Below are 19,537 nucleotides of genomic sequence, written 5' to 3' on the forward strand. Positions count from 1 at the left end.
GCCCACAGGTCAGCTCAATAAATGGCCACCAAAGTTTTCCCCCTGGTGGCCATTTTCACTCGTAATCAGCAGGACCACAAAACAGGAAGGGATTGAATGCCATTATTTACAATTCTATAACTTCCTGTTGCTACATTACACTTAGATAAAGGACTGTAGTATGAAAGAGGGGTAAGTTAATTTGGTTACTGTTGACAGGCATCAACATTCAGATTATTAATTCTGATGATTTGAGAAGAACTAAAATTTGATGTTTTCAGTGAGGGAGTGACGAGTTGTCATGGATGCTGATTTTCTGAGCAAATGTTTAAAAAAAAATTACTGCCTACTGCTCTAGAGACATCAAAGTTTTCATGTTTTGAAGAAGAGTTGGCATTTCTTCTTGATGACCATGTCAATGTTTATCCTTAACCGGCGCAAATCAAGCAGATTGATTGTTTCTTTATTGCCCTTTGTGTGAGCTTGTTATTCAATTTGACTGCTTCATCTCCTACATTACAGCAGTGATTACACTGCATTTGTTGTAAAGTGCTCTGGGATACCCTGAAATAGGTGCTATATGAACACAAGTTGCTGTTTGTTCTACTGCATATGCTTATAGTGATTGTAACAATTGCACACACAATGTTTCCTCATAGGCCTGTTAGTAACTAAGCAATAATCTTCCGAAAACCAAATCCTCAAATTCCTCTTGAAAATTGAATCTGCTTTGACCATCCTAACAGATAGTACATTCCAGACCACCAGAACTTAACTGACATAATGTTATAAAGCTCCTCATCTCATCTCCCCGGTCAATCATTTTAAATCTGTTTCCCCTGGTTACTGTCCTTCGTGCCTGTGGAGCAGTTTCTTCCCGTCCACAATATCAAATGTTATCTTTGCTTTGAAGCCCTATCAAAGTGCTTCTTATTATAGCTTTAAAGAAGTCAATCCACGCTGAGTCTATCACCTTTAAACTGTTTGAGATGATAGAAGAAATAAAGGTTCTCTTTGTTTTTCCCCAAACTGAGCCGAGATTGGACGACAAGATGCTATCGCTTGTCAAGCCACTCGAAATGCTTCAATTACATAAATTGCTGAGATCTGCTGAGCTTTTCCAGCAACTTCTGTTTTTGCTCTGATTTACAGCATCCGCAATTCTTTCGGTTTTCACTCACAATGCTTTGCTCTTCCTTTCAGGATGTGATTTAATTATTCAACCACAAATATTCTCAGTGTCCCTGGAATTGCTGTCACAGTTGTGTGAAACACTCTATGCCCCATTACAGATGCTGTTCTCTGCAGGAAAGGCTTTACAGGGTTCAGATGCTGTTGAAACATAACCACAGATAAATACTGCAGTGTAGACTGTGTTCATGGCCTCCATTTCCCCAACCATAGTTTTATCACGTCATTGTAGCACATTTCAAACTCATTCCTCCCATTCATTTCCCAGATGATTCTGCACACTAATTTATGAAAAACAGAAAAAGAAAGATTTTAAGGAATTACAGTCATTATGTTGTTTTGTAGGTTCGGTAAGCCAACAGAAGTTGAACAAAAGTTTGTTTTTGATTTGCCTTTTGCTTTTGTTTATTCTTGTGTAGGATATGTGTATCAGTGGTGATGGCCAACGTTCATGAACTAGTTGCTAATTGTCTTGAGAGGTTCATGGTCTGCTGTCTATTTGAAGACGACTGAATGATTTATTGGGCCATTTCTAGGCTATCTAAACTCCAGCATCATTGTTGGAAAAATTAGCAGGTGAGGCAGCATCAATGGAGAGAAAAACAGTTAACACTTCAAGTCCAGTAGAAAGGACTTTCTCTATTCGCAGATGCTGCCTGACCTGCTGAGTTTCTCCTGCACTTTCTGTTTTTATTTTGATTTCCATCATCGACAGTATTTTGCTCTGCAAGAGCCATCTTTCATGATGAAGGTTGTTGCAACCGTCCTTTGTTTCAGTGTGGTCAAAAAAACACCTCCTGGTCTAACTAGAAGAATACCTTGTATATTTGATTATATGCCAACAACTACTTTTATGTCCAACACTGTGACAGAGACATTCAGGAGGACTAGATGTTAAGTGTCACTATTTTGAGATTCTCAGAAGCCCACATGAGATGATCATGGAGGTTGGTGCTTATGACTCTCCTTGGTTTTACTCCTTTCAAACCCAAATGCAGAACCCTGGGCTTCTGTTAGTTTCTATATTGTTCTTTCTTCATTGCACTTAGCTCTGTCCTTTCACTTGTAAATGAAGCCACTACACTTAGCTCTGTCCTTTCACTTGTAAATGACGCCACTATCGGAAGGGGCTCATTGATCTAACCAGCTCCATTGTACTGTAGAGTGCACTTACCCACAATCACTAGCAACGTCAGAGATCCTGCTACGGATCCCAGCTAAGGAAGAGATGCTTTTAACAACAGTGGCCTGTTAGTGAGTGTTCCAAATCTGTTCAGTAGAATTATTTTCGAGAGGTCATTTTGTTTTTATTTTTCTTTCACAGTATGTGAGTATCACTGGTTATACCAGCACTCTTTCATTTTATTTTTATTCATTCAAAGACTGTGGGCTTTGTCATCTGGGCCAGAATTTATTACCCATTCCTACCAGCCTTGAATAATCTAACATTGTAAAAAAAGAATCTGGCTTTCTGACAACATAGTAAACTCAACATTTGGCAAATTATTGGCTAGAGTATATTCTAGTGGTTGAGCTATAATTGCATTGTCTTTGACCACATAATTTTACACTAACATTTGCTTTTTGTAGCACCACTATGGGGATAAATAAAGAATGGAAGATGGTTTGATTAAAGTTTATAAGATCCTGACTGGTCTGAATAAAGGGGACATGGAAATGGGGTTTGTCTTGTGGTTGAGTCCAGAGTGAGGACACTATTTAAAAATCAATATCACCTTTCCTGGACAGATGTGAGGGAAAACCTTTATCTTGCTCCTTCGGAACTCCCTGCCTCAAAAGGTGTTGAGCAATTACCCTGTCCTTAGGCATTTTTTTCTGATTAGCCTGATCAGAGATATTATTACACATCTCTAGAGCAGGTTGGACCTGAACCTAAGTCTCCTAGGTCTAGAGTTGCTGACACTACTAGGCCAAGGACAACTAAATAGGATTAGTGTAGTTTGGTGCCTGTAGTCATGGTGGACCAAAGGACCAGTTTCTCTGCTGTAAGGCTCTATGATGGCCATTACACAAGACCCCCTCAACTTCAGTCTGATACCAATTACTGTCATGACCTGAATCACTGAATACCCAAGGATATTTGGAGATCACATTGTCTTGTGGGTTTCGCTTCTATGCAAAAAATCTTGTTGCAATTTAAATTCAATGCTTTTAAATGGTTCTTTCTAAGCTACGTTTGCATTCGTCTATTCGTTACTATACTGGGCAATTTGCCCATGCTCATTAAGCAATGACTTAAAGCCATTATCCTTTCATTATGAGGATTTTCTTTCTCTCCCATAACTTCTCTGTGTAATCTCTCCAGCTGATGCTGACTCCATTTTTGACAGTTTGGTGATTCAGGAATGGTACAGGTGAAATAACTGCATAAAGGCCAGTTTCCTCTCACCAATTCATCATTTATTTATGCAGCTAGTTCAATGCCTGCTCCTAGAATTACCAGAAACTCTGACACTCCTGTTTGTATGTGTCAGCTCTGGCTTCCTGAACGGTCCAGATTAACAACCTAATCCGGGAACTCACCTGGTTGACCTCATTACAATCATGATCATAGTCTAATGGCCATGTGCTAACTTCCATTTCTGCTGGACTTTCATCTAATGTTTCTCGCACAGCAATGCACTATGGGTTTCCATTAGACATTCTTGTCCATTTATTGGATGGGTTTCAACAGTTCCCTCGTTCTCCTACTGCTAGTCAACAAACATTTGGAGTGTGTTGTTTCCTTCCACCAGCATTTTGTCTATGTAGCTTCTCCTAACATGAGTTGACATGTTGATCTCGTTCTTATGATGATGATGCAATTGGACCCTGACTGAAATTATTACTCTGGGTATACTCACTGCACATGTTTAAAGTAGTTAGAAATAAACTTGCTTTTCATTGCCCCATTTTCAAACATAAAATTATCTGTCGGAATTATTTATTTTCTCAGCAATACCAATCTTCACATCTACTTTGCTTCTTCTAGTATGTTTCTCCCAGCCTCCCTCACCAGATTATCATATTCATTTGTATCCTTTCATTATCACATGAGGAGAGGTTTTTTGTGAAGATCTTTTATTTTGTCCTTGCCTCAGCACGGCCCTTCTTTCCCACACTGATTTTTTTCTCTCAGAACTGTGTTCCGAGGAAGGCTCACCAGACCTGAAATGTTAACTCTGTTTTTTTTTAACTTCTCAGATGTTGCCAGACCTGCTGAGCTTTTCCAGCAACTTTGTTTTTGTTCCTGATTTACAGCATCTGCAGTTTTCCCGGTTTTCTGCCAATAGATTTCTTACAGATAATTGATGATTTGGTTGGGAATCAGTCACAAGTCGATTTATCTTCCAAGTACAAAGCAAACACTAAATCTGTGTCCTTGCAGTATGCTGCCTTCACAAATGGGCAATTTTGTGCACAATATTGGTTCAAACATCAGTAAACAGGTTTTGTAGCTGCTTACATTAGGGTCTTCAGCTTATACTGCAGTAGCTTATTAATTTCACTGAATCGCAGCGCATAAGGAGACCATTGAGTGCATTGTGTCTGTCCCAAAGTGTCTCGTGACTTAGTCTTATTTTTCGTCATTCAGAGGATATGTACTGTACTGGCTCAGCCAGTTTTTAATGACCATTCTTAAATGTTGTTGAAAGATGGTGATGAGTTGCTTTCTTGAACCACCCCAGTACATTCAGTGTAGACAGGCCAACAAGGTTATTAACGATGGAGTTGTAGATTTTTTTTCCCCCAGGAGCACTGAAGGAATGGCCATTGATTTCCAGGTCAGACTGGTTAGTGGCCCAGAGAGGAACTTGCAGCTGATTGTGTTTCCATACAGTTGCTGTCCTGATCCTTCTAAATGGAAGTGGTCATGGATTTGAAAGATGCTATCTCAGGAGCCTTGAGAATTTCTGCAGCACATTTTGGAGCTGGTACACACTGCTGCCACTGAACATTGATAGTGGAGGGAGTAGATGCATGTGTTTGTGGTGTCAATCAAGTGGGCTGCTTTGTCCAGAATGGTGTCAAACTTCTTGAGTTTCACTGGAACTACACTCATCCAAGCAAGTGGGGAGTATTCCATCACTCTCCTGACTTGTGGACAAGCTTTAGGGACCCAGTAAGTGAGTTTCTTACAACAGGATTCCTTGCTTCTGACCTGCTCTTGTAGCCACTATTTTTATATGGCTCATCTATTTCAGCTTCTGGGGTCAACAGTAACCTACAAGATGCTGATAGAGGGGAAGCAACAGTAACCAACAAGATGCTGATACAGGGGAAGCAATAGTAATATCTACAAGTTGCTGATTGGGGGGAAGCAATAGTGATCTACAAGATGCTGATCGGGGGGAAGCAATAATAATCTACAAGATGCTGATCGGAGGGGGAAGCAATAGTAATCTAAAAGATGCTGATCAGGTTTTATTCTCAATGCCCTGACCAATGAAGGCAAATGTGTAGAATGCCTCCTTTACTATCTTATTCGCTTCTGTTGCCACTTTCAGGGAGCTATGAAGTTAAACCTCAAGATCGCTCTTATTATCAATGCTCCTGAGGGTTCCTGCCATACACTATGTACTTTTCTCTTGCATCATCTCACATTTGTCCAGATTAAACACTATCTGCCATTTCTCAACACAGCTTTCCAACTGATCTATATCCTGCTGTATCTGTTGAAACCTTCCTCACTAACCACTACTCCACCAATTTTTGTGTCTTCTGAAAACTTGCTAATTTGGCCACCAAAATTTTAATCCAAATCATTTATATATGTTACGAACAACAATGGTCCCAGCACTGATCCTTGCTGAACACCACTGGTCGTAGGCCTCCTGAGAAAAACACTGTTCCACAACAATGATCATCTATGATCCAGCATTTTTGTATCCAACTTACCAACTCTCTATGGATCCGATGTGACTTAATTTTCTGGGCCAGGCTACAGTGAGGGACCTTGTCAAAGGCTTGAGTAAAAGCCATGTAGACAACATCTACCGACTTACCCTCATCAATCATCTCTGTCACTTCCTCTAAAAACCCAATCAAATTTATGAGACAAGACCTCCCCTGTACAAAACCATACTGACTATCTTTAATAAGTCCAATTTTTTTTTCCAAATGTGTGTAAATCATGTCCCTAAAAATCTTCTTCAATAATTTATCCCCTGAGGATGTAAGGCTCACTGATCTATAATTTCCTGGATTATCACCATAGCCCTTCTTAAATAAAGAATAACATTGGTTATCCTCCAGTATTCTGGCACCTTCCCTGCTGAAGAAGAGGATACAAAGATCTCTGTCAAAGCCCCAACAATCTCTCCCTTGCCTCCTTCAATATCTTTCAGTCCCCATCAGGCCCTAGGACTGATCTCTCTTAATGATTTTCAAGACTCCTGACAGTTCCTCCTTCTTAATATCAACTGGCCCCAGTATATTAACATGTCTCTTTCTAATCTTTCTATCATCTATATCCTTCTCCCTGGTGAATACAGATGTAAAGTACTCATTAAGGATCTCACACATTTCTTCCGTCTCCATGCATAAGATCCCCCCTTTGTCCTTGAGTGGACATATCTTTTCCCAAGCTACCCTCTTACCCCTAAAGTAGAAAACATGCTTGATTTTTTTCTAACTGTTGTAACTATAGCATATTAAAGGTTAAATTATTTTGTCGTTTTTCCTCAGGGTGCTTCGAGTGTTGCATCAAGTGTCTGGGTGGTATTCCCTATGCATCGCTGATAGCCACTATCCTACTGTATGCTGGTGTGGCCCTATTCTGTGGCTGTGGTCATGAAGCCCTCTCTGGAACAGTCACAATCCTGCAGAATAACTTTGAGGTGGTAAAAGGTGCTGGAGATGCCATAGATATTTTCACTATGTAAGTATTCCGCTTCATATCCATTCTCTGGTCTTGGTTTTGCAAAGACCTCAGGTGCATTGGGTCAGTGACGGCTCATTTGCTGACCCTGCTTGGCTCTGAGTCAAGAGAGGTTGTATAACATTAATGCCATTGCTCTGGTAATCCAGAACTTGAAGTTAATATTCTGGGACTTTGGTTCAAATCCCATGATGGTAGGTGATGATGTCCAAATTCTGTAAAAATCTGGAATTTAAAAGTGAGCATAGTGGTGACCCTGTCAATAGTCATACAAACCCAACTGGTTCACTAATGTTTTCCATCCTTACGTATTCTGGCCTACATGTGCCAACAATGTGGTTGACTCTTAATAGCCTTCTGGGGAATTGGGAACGGATATTAAATTCCAGCCGCACAAGCAATGCACATATCCCATTTTGGAGAAAAAGAGAGTTGTGAGTTCAGGACTCTTTTCACTCCAGAGACATGAGAAAATCATTCTGACTCACAAGGCAGCACTGACCAGGGGCACAAATACCTAGATATGTTAAACAAGAGTCTGACAGCATTATTTCATCGAAGAATGGGCAGCCATATCTGTTGACCTAGTACTCGTCCCGAAACCAACATCAGTAGGACAGATTATAAAATCATTCCAACAACAGTTTAAACATACTTAACTTATAAACAAATAGCCAGGTGGAGGTGTCGTGACCATGTTGTTGTGACAATAATCCTGAACTCCAAACTAATGTTCTGAGTTCAAGGGTTCAAACCCCACTAAGGCAGATGGTGAAATTTGAATGCAGTAAAAATCTGAAAAAAAAACTTAATGGTGACCATTCTTGATTGTTCTTTAAAACCTATTTGATTCATTAATGTCCTTTCAGGAAGGAAATCTGCCATTTTTACGTGGTCTGACCTTCTTGTGACTCCAGATCCACATCAAAGTGGTTGAATTTTAACTGACCCATAGGTGATTAGGAATTAGATAAAGTCAAAAATCACACTACACCAGGTTATAGTCCAACTAGATTATTTGTAAACACAAGCTTTCAGAGCTGCTTCGAAAGCTTGCGATTTCAAATAAACTCATTGGAATATAACCTGGTGGGATGTAACTTCTGACCTTGTCCACCCCAGTCCAACACTGTCACCTCCACACATCAAGGAATTAGACAGATTCTATTAAATAAATAAATCCTGGCCTAACCAGCAGTGCCTGCATCCTGTGAATGAATTCCTAAACACACATGCAGAAGCCATGAATATCTAAAAATAATTGCTAAGTAAAAATAATCACTATTGCTCTTTTGTTAACATAATTCAGTTTTATCTGAAACCGCTTGGTAAGAAGTTAGTTAATGCTGTCCTAACAGTAGTTTGCACTTTGAGCTATTTCATTACTTTCAGGTTCCCAGTTTAAGAAAAGATTACAGTGCAAGCCATAATGTTATGGCTCTAACTGAAAGCTGATCTCAACATACAGACCAATAGGTGCTAGGTACGATTTACAGGTTTAGTTGACACCATCCAAGAGAGTATTGGACATAATGATAAGACTGACTTCTCACAGTTCCTGAAATGGGAAATCAGTCACAGTTACTTCGTCTAACCAATGTTCCTCAGATCCACTGGAGTCAGAATAAGGATTGATATCATGGGATGCTTCTATGCCTCACTGATAATCACCACCTAAATATTGCACCTCTGTCGTTTTGACACACGAGATGGCCACTGATTTCTGGCGAATTATCTCCTCAGCAATAATATGTACCTTTCTAACAGATGGAGAATAAAACAGCTTTACAAATAGACTGAGCATGAACTCCAGTCTTGTTTGATTATTAAACAAGATCTTCTCCCAAACTAGCATCAAAGTCCAATCTTTGAAAACCATGTACATCTCCTCACGGATGGAAAAAAGGCCATTGTGTTATTGAGCACCTATGGGGAGGCTTCCAACTAAAAATTCTGAGCTGATGAATGAGCGAAATATTAAAAAACTTCAGATTTGATGAGCGATTTACTGTAACATGAAAACGAATATTTTAGAACTGAGTTTTCCGTAGTTTACCTACTGTGTGAGAACCAGAGTGAGGACACAAGTCTCCGTGTAGAAACATAGAAGATAGGAGCAGGAGGAGGCCATTCGGCCCTTTGATCCTGCTCCACCATTCATCACTTTTATGGCTGATCATCCAACTCAATATCCTAACCTGCTTTCTCCCCATAACCTTTGAACACATTCACCTCAAGTGTTAGATCTCGTCGCCTCTTGAACACATTAAATGTTTTGGCATCAACTACATCCTGTGGTAATGAAGCTACAAGCTCACCACTCTTTGGGTGGAGAAATATCTCCTCATCTCTGTCTTAAATCATCTACCCCAAATCCATCCTCCCTGCATCTACCCTATCTAATCCTGTTTGAATTTTATAAGTCTCTGTGAGATTTCCCCATTATTCATCTGAACTCTAGCAAAAACAGCCCTAACCTCGTCAATCTCTCCTCAAATATCTGTCCTGCCATTCCCAGAATCCTGGTAAACCTTCAAGAACAAAGGTATCCTTCTTCAGAAAACGGTGCCGAAACTACACACATTATTCCAGGTATGGTCTCACCAAGGTCCTGTATAACTATAAAAATACATTCCTCCTCCTGTATTCAAAACATCTCGTAATGAAGACCAACATACCATTTGCCTTCTTTACCGCCTGCTGCACCTGCATGTTTACCTTCAGCGACTGGTGCACAAGCACTCAGGTCCCGCTGCACACTCCCCTCTCCCGATTTACAGCCATTCAGGCAGTAATCTGCCTCCTTGTTTTTGCTTCCAAAATGAATAACCTCACACTTATCCAAATTATACGGCATCTACCATTCATTTAATCGCTCACCCAATCTGTCTCGACCATGCTGAAGTATCTCTGCATCCCCATCACAGTTCATCCTACCACCCAACTTGGCATCATCTGCAAACTTTGAGATGTTACATTTTGCCCTCTCATCTAAATCATTAATATATATTGTGAATAGCTGGGTTTCCAGCACCAATTCCTGCAGCACTCCTCAAGTTACCTCCTGCCAATTTGAAAAGGACCTATGAATTCTTACTCTTTGTTTCCTCTCCACCAACCAGTTTTGTATCCACCTCAATACACTTCCTCCAATCCCATGCGTTTTAATCTTGCACAATAATCTCTTAAGTGAGACTTAATCAAACGCTTTCTGAATGCCTAAATATACCACATCGACTGGCTCCTCCTTATCAATGCTAGTAGTTACATCTTCATAAACTTCCACAGATTTGTCAAGCATGATTTCCCCTTCATAAATCCATGCTCATTCTGTCAGATCCTGCCAGCGCTTTCTAAATGCTCTACTATAAATTAATTGATAATGGATTTGAGTATTGTCCTCACTACCGATATTAGACTTACAGGCCTACAATTCCTGCCTTCAAACAACACACAAATGTTGGAAAAATATTACTTCTCACTTGTTGTAAAACACTGTGACTGTAGAAAGAAATAATCCATGATAACAAACAGCTTTGAACTATCATCCTCCATGTACACTATCTTGTATTGATTCTGTCTTGATATTAGTTACATTAAGGCCAGAGCAGAAACGGACCAATTATACCCTTGATAACAAAGTGTGGAGCTGGATGAACACAGCAGGCCAAGCAGCATCTCAAGAACACAAAAGCTGACGTTTCGGGCCTAGACCCTTCAACAGAGAGGGGGATGGGGAGAGGGAACTGGAATAAATAGGGAGAGAGTGGGAGGCGGACCGAAGATGGAGAGAAAACAAGATAGGTAGAGAGGAGAGTACAGGTGGGGAGGTAGGGAGGGGATAGGGCAGTCTAGGGAAGATGGACAGGTCAAGGAGGCGGGAGGAGGTGGTAGGTAGGAAATGGAGGTGCGGCTTGAGGTGGAAGGAAGGGATGGGTGAGAGGAAGAACAGGTTAGGGAAGCAGAGACAGGCTGGGCTGGTTTTGGGATGCAGTGGGGGGAGGGGAAGAACTGGGCTGGTTTTGGGATGCAATGGGAGAAGGGGAGAGTTTGAAGTTTGTGAAGTCCACATTGATACCATTTGGGCTGCAGAGTTCCCAAGTGGAATATGAGTTGCTGTTCCTGCAACCTTCGGGTGGCATCATTGTGGCACTGCAGGAGGCCCATGATGGACATGTCATCTGAGGAATGGGAGGGGGAGTTGAAATGGTTCGCGACTGGGAGTTGCAGTTGTTTGTTGCGAACCGAGTGGAGGTGTTCTGCAAAGCGGTCCCCAAGCCTCTGCTTGGTGTCCCCAATGTAGAGGAAGCCACACCGGGTGCAATGGATACAATATACCACATTGGCAGATGTGCAGGTGAACATCTGTTTGATATGGAAGGTCATCCTGGGGCCTGGGATAGGGGTGAGGGAGGAGGTGTGGGGGCAAGTGTAGCATTTCCTGCGGTTGCAGGGGAAGGTGCCGGGTGTGGTGGGGTTGGAGGGGAGTGTGGAGCAGACAAGGGAGTCATGGAGAGAGTGGTCTCTCCGGAAGGCAGACAAGGGTGGGGATGGAAAAATGTCTTGGGTGGTGGGGTCGGATTGTAGATGGCGGAAGTGTTGGAGGATGATACGTTGTATCCAGATGTTGGTGGGGTGGTATGTGAGAATGAGGGTGATCCTCTGGGGGCGGTTGTGGCGGGGGCGGGGTGTGAGGGATGTGTTGCGGGAAATGTGGGAGACATGGTCGAGGGCGTTCTCGACCACTGCGGGGGTAAAGTTGCGGTCCTGGAAAAACATGGACATCTGGGATGTGCAGGAGTGGAATGCTTCATCCTGGGAGCAAATGCGGCAGAGGCAGAGGAATTGGGAATAAGGGATGGAATTTTTGCAGGAGGGTGGATGGGCGGAGGTGTATTCTAGGTAGCTGTGGGAGTCGGTGGGCTTGAAATGGACATCAGTTTCTAGCTGGTTGCCTGAGATGGAGACTAAAGGTGAGGGATGTGTTAGAGATGGCCCAGGTGAACTTGAGGTTGGGGTGAAAGGTGTTGGTAAAGTGGATGAACTGTTCGAGCTCCTCTGGGGAGCAAGAGGCGGCGCCGATACAGTCATCAATGTAACGGAGGAAGAGGTGGGGTTTGGGGCCTGTGTAGGTGCGGAAGAGGGACTGTTCCATGTAACCTACAAAGAGGCAGGCATAGCTTGGGCCCATGTGGGTACGCATGGCCACCCCCTTTGTCTGTAGGAAGTGGGAGGAATTGAAAGAGAAGTTGTTGAGGGTGAGGACGAGTTCGGCTAGGCGGATGAGGGTGTCGGTGGAGGGGGATTCGTTGGGTCTGCGGGACAGGAAGAAGCGGAGGACCTTGACACCTCCTCCTACTGCCCCCTTGATCATGACCACACCCCCGAGCACCAAACCATCATCTCCAACACCATCCATGACCTCATCACCTCAGGGGACCTCCCACCCCTAGCCTCCAACCTCATTTTTCCCCAGCCCCGCACAGCCCGTTTCTATCTCCTTCCCAAAATCCACAAACCTGCCTGCCCTATCGACCCATTGTCTCAGCCTGTTCCTGCTCCACCGAACTCATCTCCGCCTATCTGGACTCCATTTTCTCCCCTTTGGTCCAGGAACTCCCCACCTACATCCGTGACACCAACCACACCCTCCACCTCCTCCATGACTTCCAATTCCCCGGCACCCAACACTTCATTTTCATCATGGACGTGCAGTCCCTATACACCTGTATTCCTCATGCAGATGGGCTCAAGGCCCTCCGCTTCTTCCTGTCCCGCAGGCCTGACCAATCCCCCTCCACCAACACCCTCATCCGCCTAGCCGAACTCGTCCTCACCCTCAACAACTTCTCTTTCGATTCCTCCCACTTCCTACAGACCAAGGGGGTGGCCATGGGTACCCACATGGGCCCAAGCTATGCCTGCCTCTTTGTAGGTTACATGGAACAGTCCCTCTTCAGCACCTACACAGGCCCCAAACCCCACCTCTTCCTCCGTTACATTGATGACTGTATCGGCGCCGCCTCTTGCTCCCCAGAGGAGCTCGAACAGTTCATCCACTTTACCAACACCTTCCACCCCAACCTCAAGTTCATCTAGACTATCTCCAACACATCCCTCACCTCCCTGGACCTCTCAGTCTCCATCTCAGGCAACCAGCTAGAAACTGATGTCCATTTCAAGCCCACTGACTCCCACAGCTACCTAGAATACACCTCTTCCCACTCACCCTCCTGCAAAAATTCCATCCCCTATTCCCGATTCCTCTTCATCTGCCGCATTTGCTCCCAGGACGAATCATTCCACTCCCGCACATCCCAGATGTCTGTGTTTTTCCAGGACCGCAACTTTCCCCCCGCAGTGGTCGAGAACGCCCTCGACCACATTTCCTGCAACACATCCCTCACACCCTGCCCCCGCCACAACCGCCCCCAGAGGATCATCCTCGTTCTCACATACCATCCCACCAACCTCCGGATACAACGTATCATCCTCCGACACTTCCGCCATCTACAATCCGACCCCACCACCCAAGACATTTTTCCATCCCCACCCTTGTCTGCCTTCCGGAGAGACCACTCTCTCCGCGACTCCCTTGTCCGCTCCACACTCCCCTCCAACCCCACCACACCCGGCACCTTCCCCTGCAACCGCAGGAAGTGCTACACTTGCCCCCACACCTCCTCCCTCGCCCCCATCCCAGTCTCCAAGATGACCTTCCATATCAAACAGATGTTCACCTGCACATCTGCCAATGTGGTATATTGTATCCATTGCACCCGGTGTAGCTTTGTCTACATTGGGGAAACCAAGCAGAGGCTTGGGGACCGCTTTGTAGAACACCTCCACTCGGTTCGCAACAAACAACTGCACCTCCCACTCGCAAACCATTTTAACTCTCCCATTCCTCAGACGACATGTCCATCATGAGCCTCCTGCAGTGCCACAATGATACCACCCAAAGGTTGCAGGAACAGCAACTCATATTCCGCTTGGGAACCCTGCAGCCCAATGGTATCAATGTGGACTTCACCAGCTTCAAAATCTCCCCTTTCCCCACGGCATCCCAAAACCACCCCAGCTCGTCCTGTCCCCTCACTGCATCCCAAAACCAGCCCAGCCTGTCTCTGCTTCCCTAACCTGTTCTTCCTCTCACCCATCCCTTCCTGCCACCTCAAGCCGCACCTCCATTTCCTACCTACTAACCTCATCCCACCTCCTTGACCTGTCCATCTTCCCTGGACTGACCTATCCCCTCCCTACCTCCCCACCTTTCCTCTCTCCACCTATCTTCTTTTCTCTCCATCTTCGGTCCGCCTCCCCCTCTCTCCCTATTTATTCCAGTTCCCTCTCCCCATCCCCATCCATCAGCTTTTGTGCTCCTGAGATGCTGTTTGGCCTGCTGTGTTCATCCAACTCCACACTTTGTTATATCAGAAAATAGGTCTAACTTTTATCTCAAGAGAAAATGATAAATGGGCCCCTGTTACTGCGGCTTTTAAATAAATTTTGTTTCTATTTCCCTGGCTTGAACTGTCAGACATACTGAATGACACTCCATTCTAAATGGAAGGAAATGTACCACATGTTTAAATGTTCGCTTCTTATCATCTGCACGAATTGAAATTAAACTTTGTCCTGGGGTAAGGTATCTCCAAAGGCAGAGGGATAGAGTGGACTCTGAATCATATGACCTACTTGCATCGATTCCTTTCTCTCTATTGCTTAAATTGGAAACAAGTACGAGAACTGCTCGTGATAGAACATGTTGGTGATGCCAGTTGAAGTGTGTGTGTACTGCTATTCTACCATAATCTTTGTGAGTTAATCCCTATACATTTGACTTTGCAGGATTGATATCTTCAAGTATGTCATCTATGGTGTGGCAGCTGCCTTCTTTGTATACGGCATTCTGCTGATGGTCGAAGGATTTTTTACAACTGGTGCCATTAAGGATCTTTATGGAGACTTCAAAATCACCACCTGCGGTCGTTGCGTTAGTGGCTGGGTATATATTGTTTTCGTCAAAACCAGAATTTCGATCTATTTTGAACGTATATGAAAGCTGTTTGCGTGTAACCCATAATGCTTTGTCATGATGCTTGACAAAGGCATTAGTTAAGATTTGTTCTTTGGCATCGTGGGCTCATTGAAGCTTCCATCTGCCACTACCATTTTTAGCTCAGTCTAAGCATACAGCCAGGGCTACTAAAGCCAGGGTTTGTTGTCAATCACTAGACGCCCTTGAGAAAGCTGGTTGTCAGGACTAAACCAGTTAACCTACAGATGTCATTGTGCTTAAGGTGCTCTTTCATTGCTGTTAGGTAAAAAGTTTCATAATCTTGTCCCAGTGACCCCAAGGAATAGCTTTCTATTGCAAAAATATACTTTATTCATTCGAAACCTGTGCCGACATTCACAGGTGCTCAAACATTTCTGTACAGTCTTTGCGTATCAAAAAAAAAACAAAACATTGGAATTTGATATTCCCTGCAGTTGCAACAAATCCTGAGGAATAATGATATATGTCAAAGTCAACTTCTGCATTGCCACTTGGCTCCAGATCTCATTAGCGCCTTGGGCCAAAGCCTGAGCACCAGAGGTCAAGTGAGAGTGACTGGCCTCGAAAGTAGCACTGGCCACAGATAGTAGCACCAAAGAGGTCTAGGAAAACTACAGCCATTGGATTTGAGGTGTTGGCCAAGGAAAAAGGGGGAAGGAGGAGGAGTGGGGTGGAGGAGGAGCAGATTGCTGGTTTGTGTGGAACTTGCTGTTGTTGCACCCATAGCCATAGAAACACGCATGTGATTGTTTGGTACCAAACATCTCAGCACCAGACATTGCTACAGGGATTCCTTTGGGCAGCATCACAGGTGCAAACATCTTTAGAACATACAAACGTCCAAATTAGGAGCAAAATAGGGCATACGGCACCTCAACCCTTAATTCAATTTGATCATGGCAGATAGAACCAACTCCTCGTTCTCACCTTCCCCCAATAATTTTTGACTCAATGGTTAGTCAGGGACCTGTCTACATTTGCATTAAAAATGGCTTACCTGGCATCAATCTTGTTCCCTCCATCATAAGGTCAGATGTATAGCTGTTTGCTGACAAATGCACAACATTTAGTTCAGTTCACAATTCATGAGGCAACGCAGAAAAACCTAGACAAAATGTCAGGCTTAGACTGATAAATGGCGAGTAATATTTATGCCACACAAGTGTCAGTCACTGAATATTTCCAACAAGAGGGAGTTTAATTACCTGCTCTTAACATTACCAAAATATTACCATCTTCAAGTCTTCTACCATCAACATCACAGAGCAACATTTGACGAGACTCCTGACTGAACCAGCCACACAAATATAGGGGCAACAAGATTAAAGGTTGGGAATTCTGTGGGGAGTAACTCACCTCCTAAGAGCATTAGATATGGGGACAGAAGTAGGCCATTCAGCCCATTGAGTGTGTTCTGCTATTTTATGAGACGGTGGCTGAACTGAAAACTCTCAACTCCACGTTTCTGCCTTTTCCCCATATCATTTTAGAAAGCTGTCTGTCTCAGCCATGAATATTCTTGACAACCCAGCCTCAATAAACCTCTGTGTAAAGAATTACACAAATTTGCTACCCTTCAAGCCAAGAAATTTCTCCTCATCTCTGTGTTAAATATGAGCCCCCTTATTCTCTCATAAGGAGAAACAACCTCTCTGCATTTGTCCGATGAAGTCCCCTAAAAAACTTGTCCATTTCAATAAGCTGATCTCTTATTCTTCTAAATGCCAATGATACAAGGCACAACATACTCAAACTCTCCTCATAAAACAGTAACTCCACACAGAGGTTCAATCTCTTGCACTTCCTCTGGACTACATAGAACATAGAAAAGTACAGCACAGTACAGGCCCTTCGGCCCACGATGTTGTGCCGTGGAATAATCCTAATCCAAAAATAAAATAACCTAACCTACATTCCCCTCAATTCACTGCTGTCCATGTGCATGTGTAGCAGTCGCTTAAATGTCACTAATGACTCTGCTTCCACGACTACCACTGGTAAACTATTCCATGCGCTCACAACTCTCTGGGTGAAGAACCTCCCTCTGATGTCTCCTCTATACCTTCCTCCTAACACCTTAAAAGTCAGTATATATTTCCTTAGATAAGGGGCCCTGAATTCTTTACAGCATTCTGGCTGTGTGGGCTGATGAGAACCTTATATAGTTTTAGCTGGACCTTCCTATTTTTATGTTCCTTTCCTTTTGAAATAAAGGCTTACATTTCATTCTTTCCCAGTTGCTTGGTGAACTTGAATACTAGCTTTTCTGTGATTCATGCATAAGGACCCAAACCTTCTGTCCTGTAACTTTCTGCAGTCTTTCTGCTTTTAAAGAATATTCAGCTCTTTTATGCTTCCAAGCAAAGTGCATAACATCACATTTTCCCACATTAAATTCCATTTTTCAAGTCTTTGCTAATCACTTAACTTGTCCATATCCCTCTGCAGCCTCTTTATGTTGTCCTCTCCACTTGCCTTCCCACCTACTTTTGTGCCATCTTAAAACCTAGCAACAGTAAACTGGAATTAATGTGTATTGTAAATAATTAAGGGTGGCACTCCATTAGTTTCATGTTGTTTTCAAGTTTATACATTGTGTTTTCATGTTTATCTGCCACACATCTGGTCCTTCCACCAGCTTCTTACCTAGCCTTTCACCATACACCTCAGAATTTACGTTCCTGCCAAGCACAGCAGGAACATTGAAGCATCACCACCTGCAAAGGAAAGGAGACAACTGTGCAATATTCCTGGTCAGGGCAGAAACTCTTCCAAAGCCCTGCACAATCAGTGACAAATATTTTAGATAAGTAGTGAGGAATCAGCAAAGCAAACATTTAACTTCCTCATCTATCAAAAATTGCAAAAGAAACTCACCTATGTTGAGAAAACAGAGTTAACTTTTCAAGTCCAATGACCCTTCATCTGGACCGACTCTCAACAGTTGCTGCCAAACCTGCTGAGTTTCTTCAGCAATTTCTGTTTTTATTTGTTTCAGATCTCCAGAATTTACAGTTCTTTCTTTTGTTTTACTTGCTTATCTGCCTCTGTTACTATCGATATAACATAGCAGGAATCTGCCAATAAAATCAAGAATAAGCTGGAACTGTGTCTGTCAATCCTCATTCAACTTATTTCAGCACAGCTCTGTTTTATTTGTGGAAAAAGGACTCAAACTATCTGGCCTTGCAACAAATTTCACAAAACAAAAACAAAAACAGAATCCCAAAAGATTACTCGTTACAGTCGGGCAGCTTCTAAAGAATGTTGCTAAAATGCATTAGATGTGAACAGGCATTGATCACGCAGTCATAAGGATATGATGAAAATCTAAAGTAACAATCACTTGATATGTGACAAGAGTGTCCATTGGCATTGCCAGTAGCACACAGTGTCACCACCTGCCAAAGATAAAATGATTGCAGTTATTCAATCTTGCAAAGGCACAATAATTCAAATAGCATCCTCTATGCTCTGTCATTCTGTTTTTCACACTCTCTTTCACTGTATACCTCACAATATTCCACTTCTACTTATTTGATAGTTGCAGAATCTATCAGCTATTCTCGGGGTGTGCTACATTTAAGCAGCAGTGCCTTCTTTTGTGCAATTCCCAATTCATCAATATAAACTATAGATTGAAATTAACAGCAGGAAAATGATTAAGAGGTCCTTCAGCAAAAGCATTGTGCTGAATTTAAATGCAGGAGTAAGATTGCCAATAAGACAAAGAAAGCAAAAAATGCTCAGAATGTGTAATCACGCAACCTGATTTGGTGGCAGTTGACATTTCAGAGTAGCCTCTTGCCAGTTTGATATCCGCTACGTATTGAATTTCTGCCAGGCTTGCTTTCATCGATCAGAGCATAGGTTTCAGGAGTTCAGACACTGTGTTGCGGCTGTGCAAGACATTGGTACGGCCACTTTTGGAGTATTGCACACAATCCTGGTCTCTCTGCTATAGGAAGAATGTTATTAAACTGGAAATGGTACACAGAAAATTTGCAAGGATGTTACTGAGATGGGAGGGTATGAATTATAAGGAGAGGCTGGATATGCTGGGTCTTTAATCACTGGAGTTTGGGAGGTTGCGGTTCAGCCTTGTAGATGTTTATAAAATCATGACCAGCATAGACAAGATGAATAGCCAAGGTCTTTTCCTTAGGGTAGAGGAGTCCAAAATTAGAGGGCATAGGTTTAAGGTGAGAGGAGAAAGATTTAAAAGGGACATGAGAGTCAGCATTATCACCGTAAGGGGATGTTACATTAATGGAACAAGCTACCAGAGGAAGTTGAGTTGAGTAGAGTTGAGTACAATTGTAACACTTAAATCACATTTGGACAGGTACATAGGTCGGTAAGGTTTAGAGGAATATGGGCCAAACACAGGCAAATGGGACTGGTTCAGTTTAGGTGGGCATTGA

General features: G+C 43.1%; 1 protein-coding gene across 1 annotated transcript in view; it reads left to right on the top strand.

The window, feature by feature from the left end:
• The window catches only part of gpm6ab (glycoprotein M6Ab), a 227,850-nt gene that overhangs the window by 168,846 nt on the left and 39,467 nt on the right, over positions 1-19,537 (top strand). Inside the window, exons 2-3 of the mRNA XM_048527800.2 lie at positions 6,859-7,051; positions 14,903-15,059. Of these exons, the coding sequence (XP_048383757.1) occupies positions 6,859-7,051; positions 14,903-15,059 (350 nt within the window). The remainder of the gene's footprint in view (positions 1-6,858; positions 7,052-14,902; positions 15,060-19,537) is intronic.

Source organism: Stegostoma tigrinum, chromosome 3, assembly GCF_030684315.1.
Source record: "Stegostoma tigrinum isolate sSteTig4 chromosome 3, sSteTig4.hap1, whole genome shotgun sequence".
Taxonomy (NCBI): Eukaryota; Metazoa; Chordata; class Chondrichthyes; order Orectolobiformes; family Stegostomatidae; genus Stegostoma; species Stegostoma tigrinum.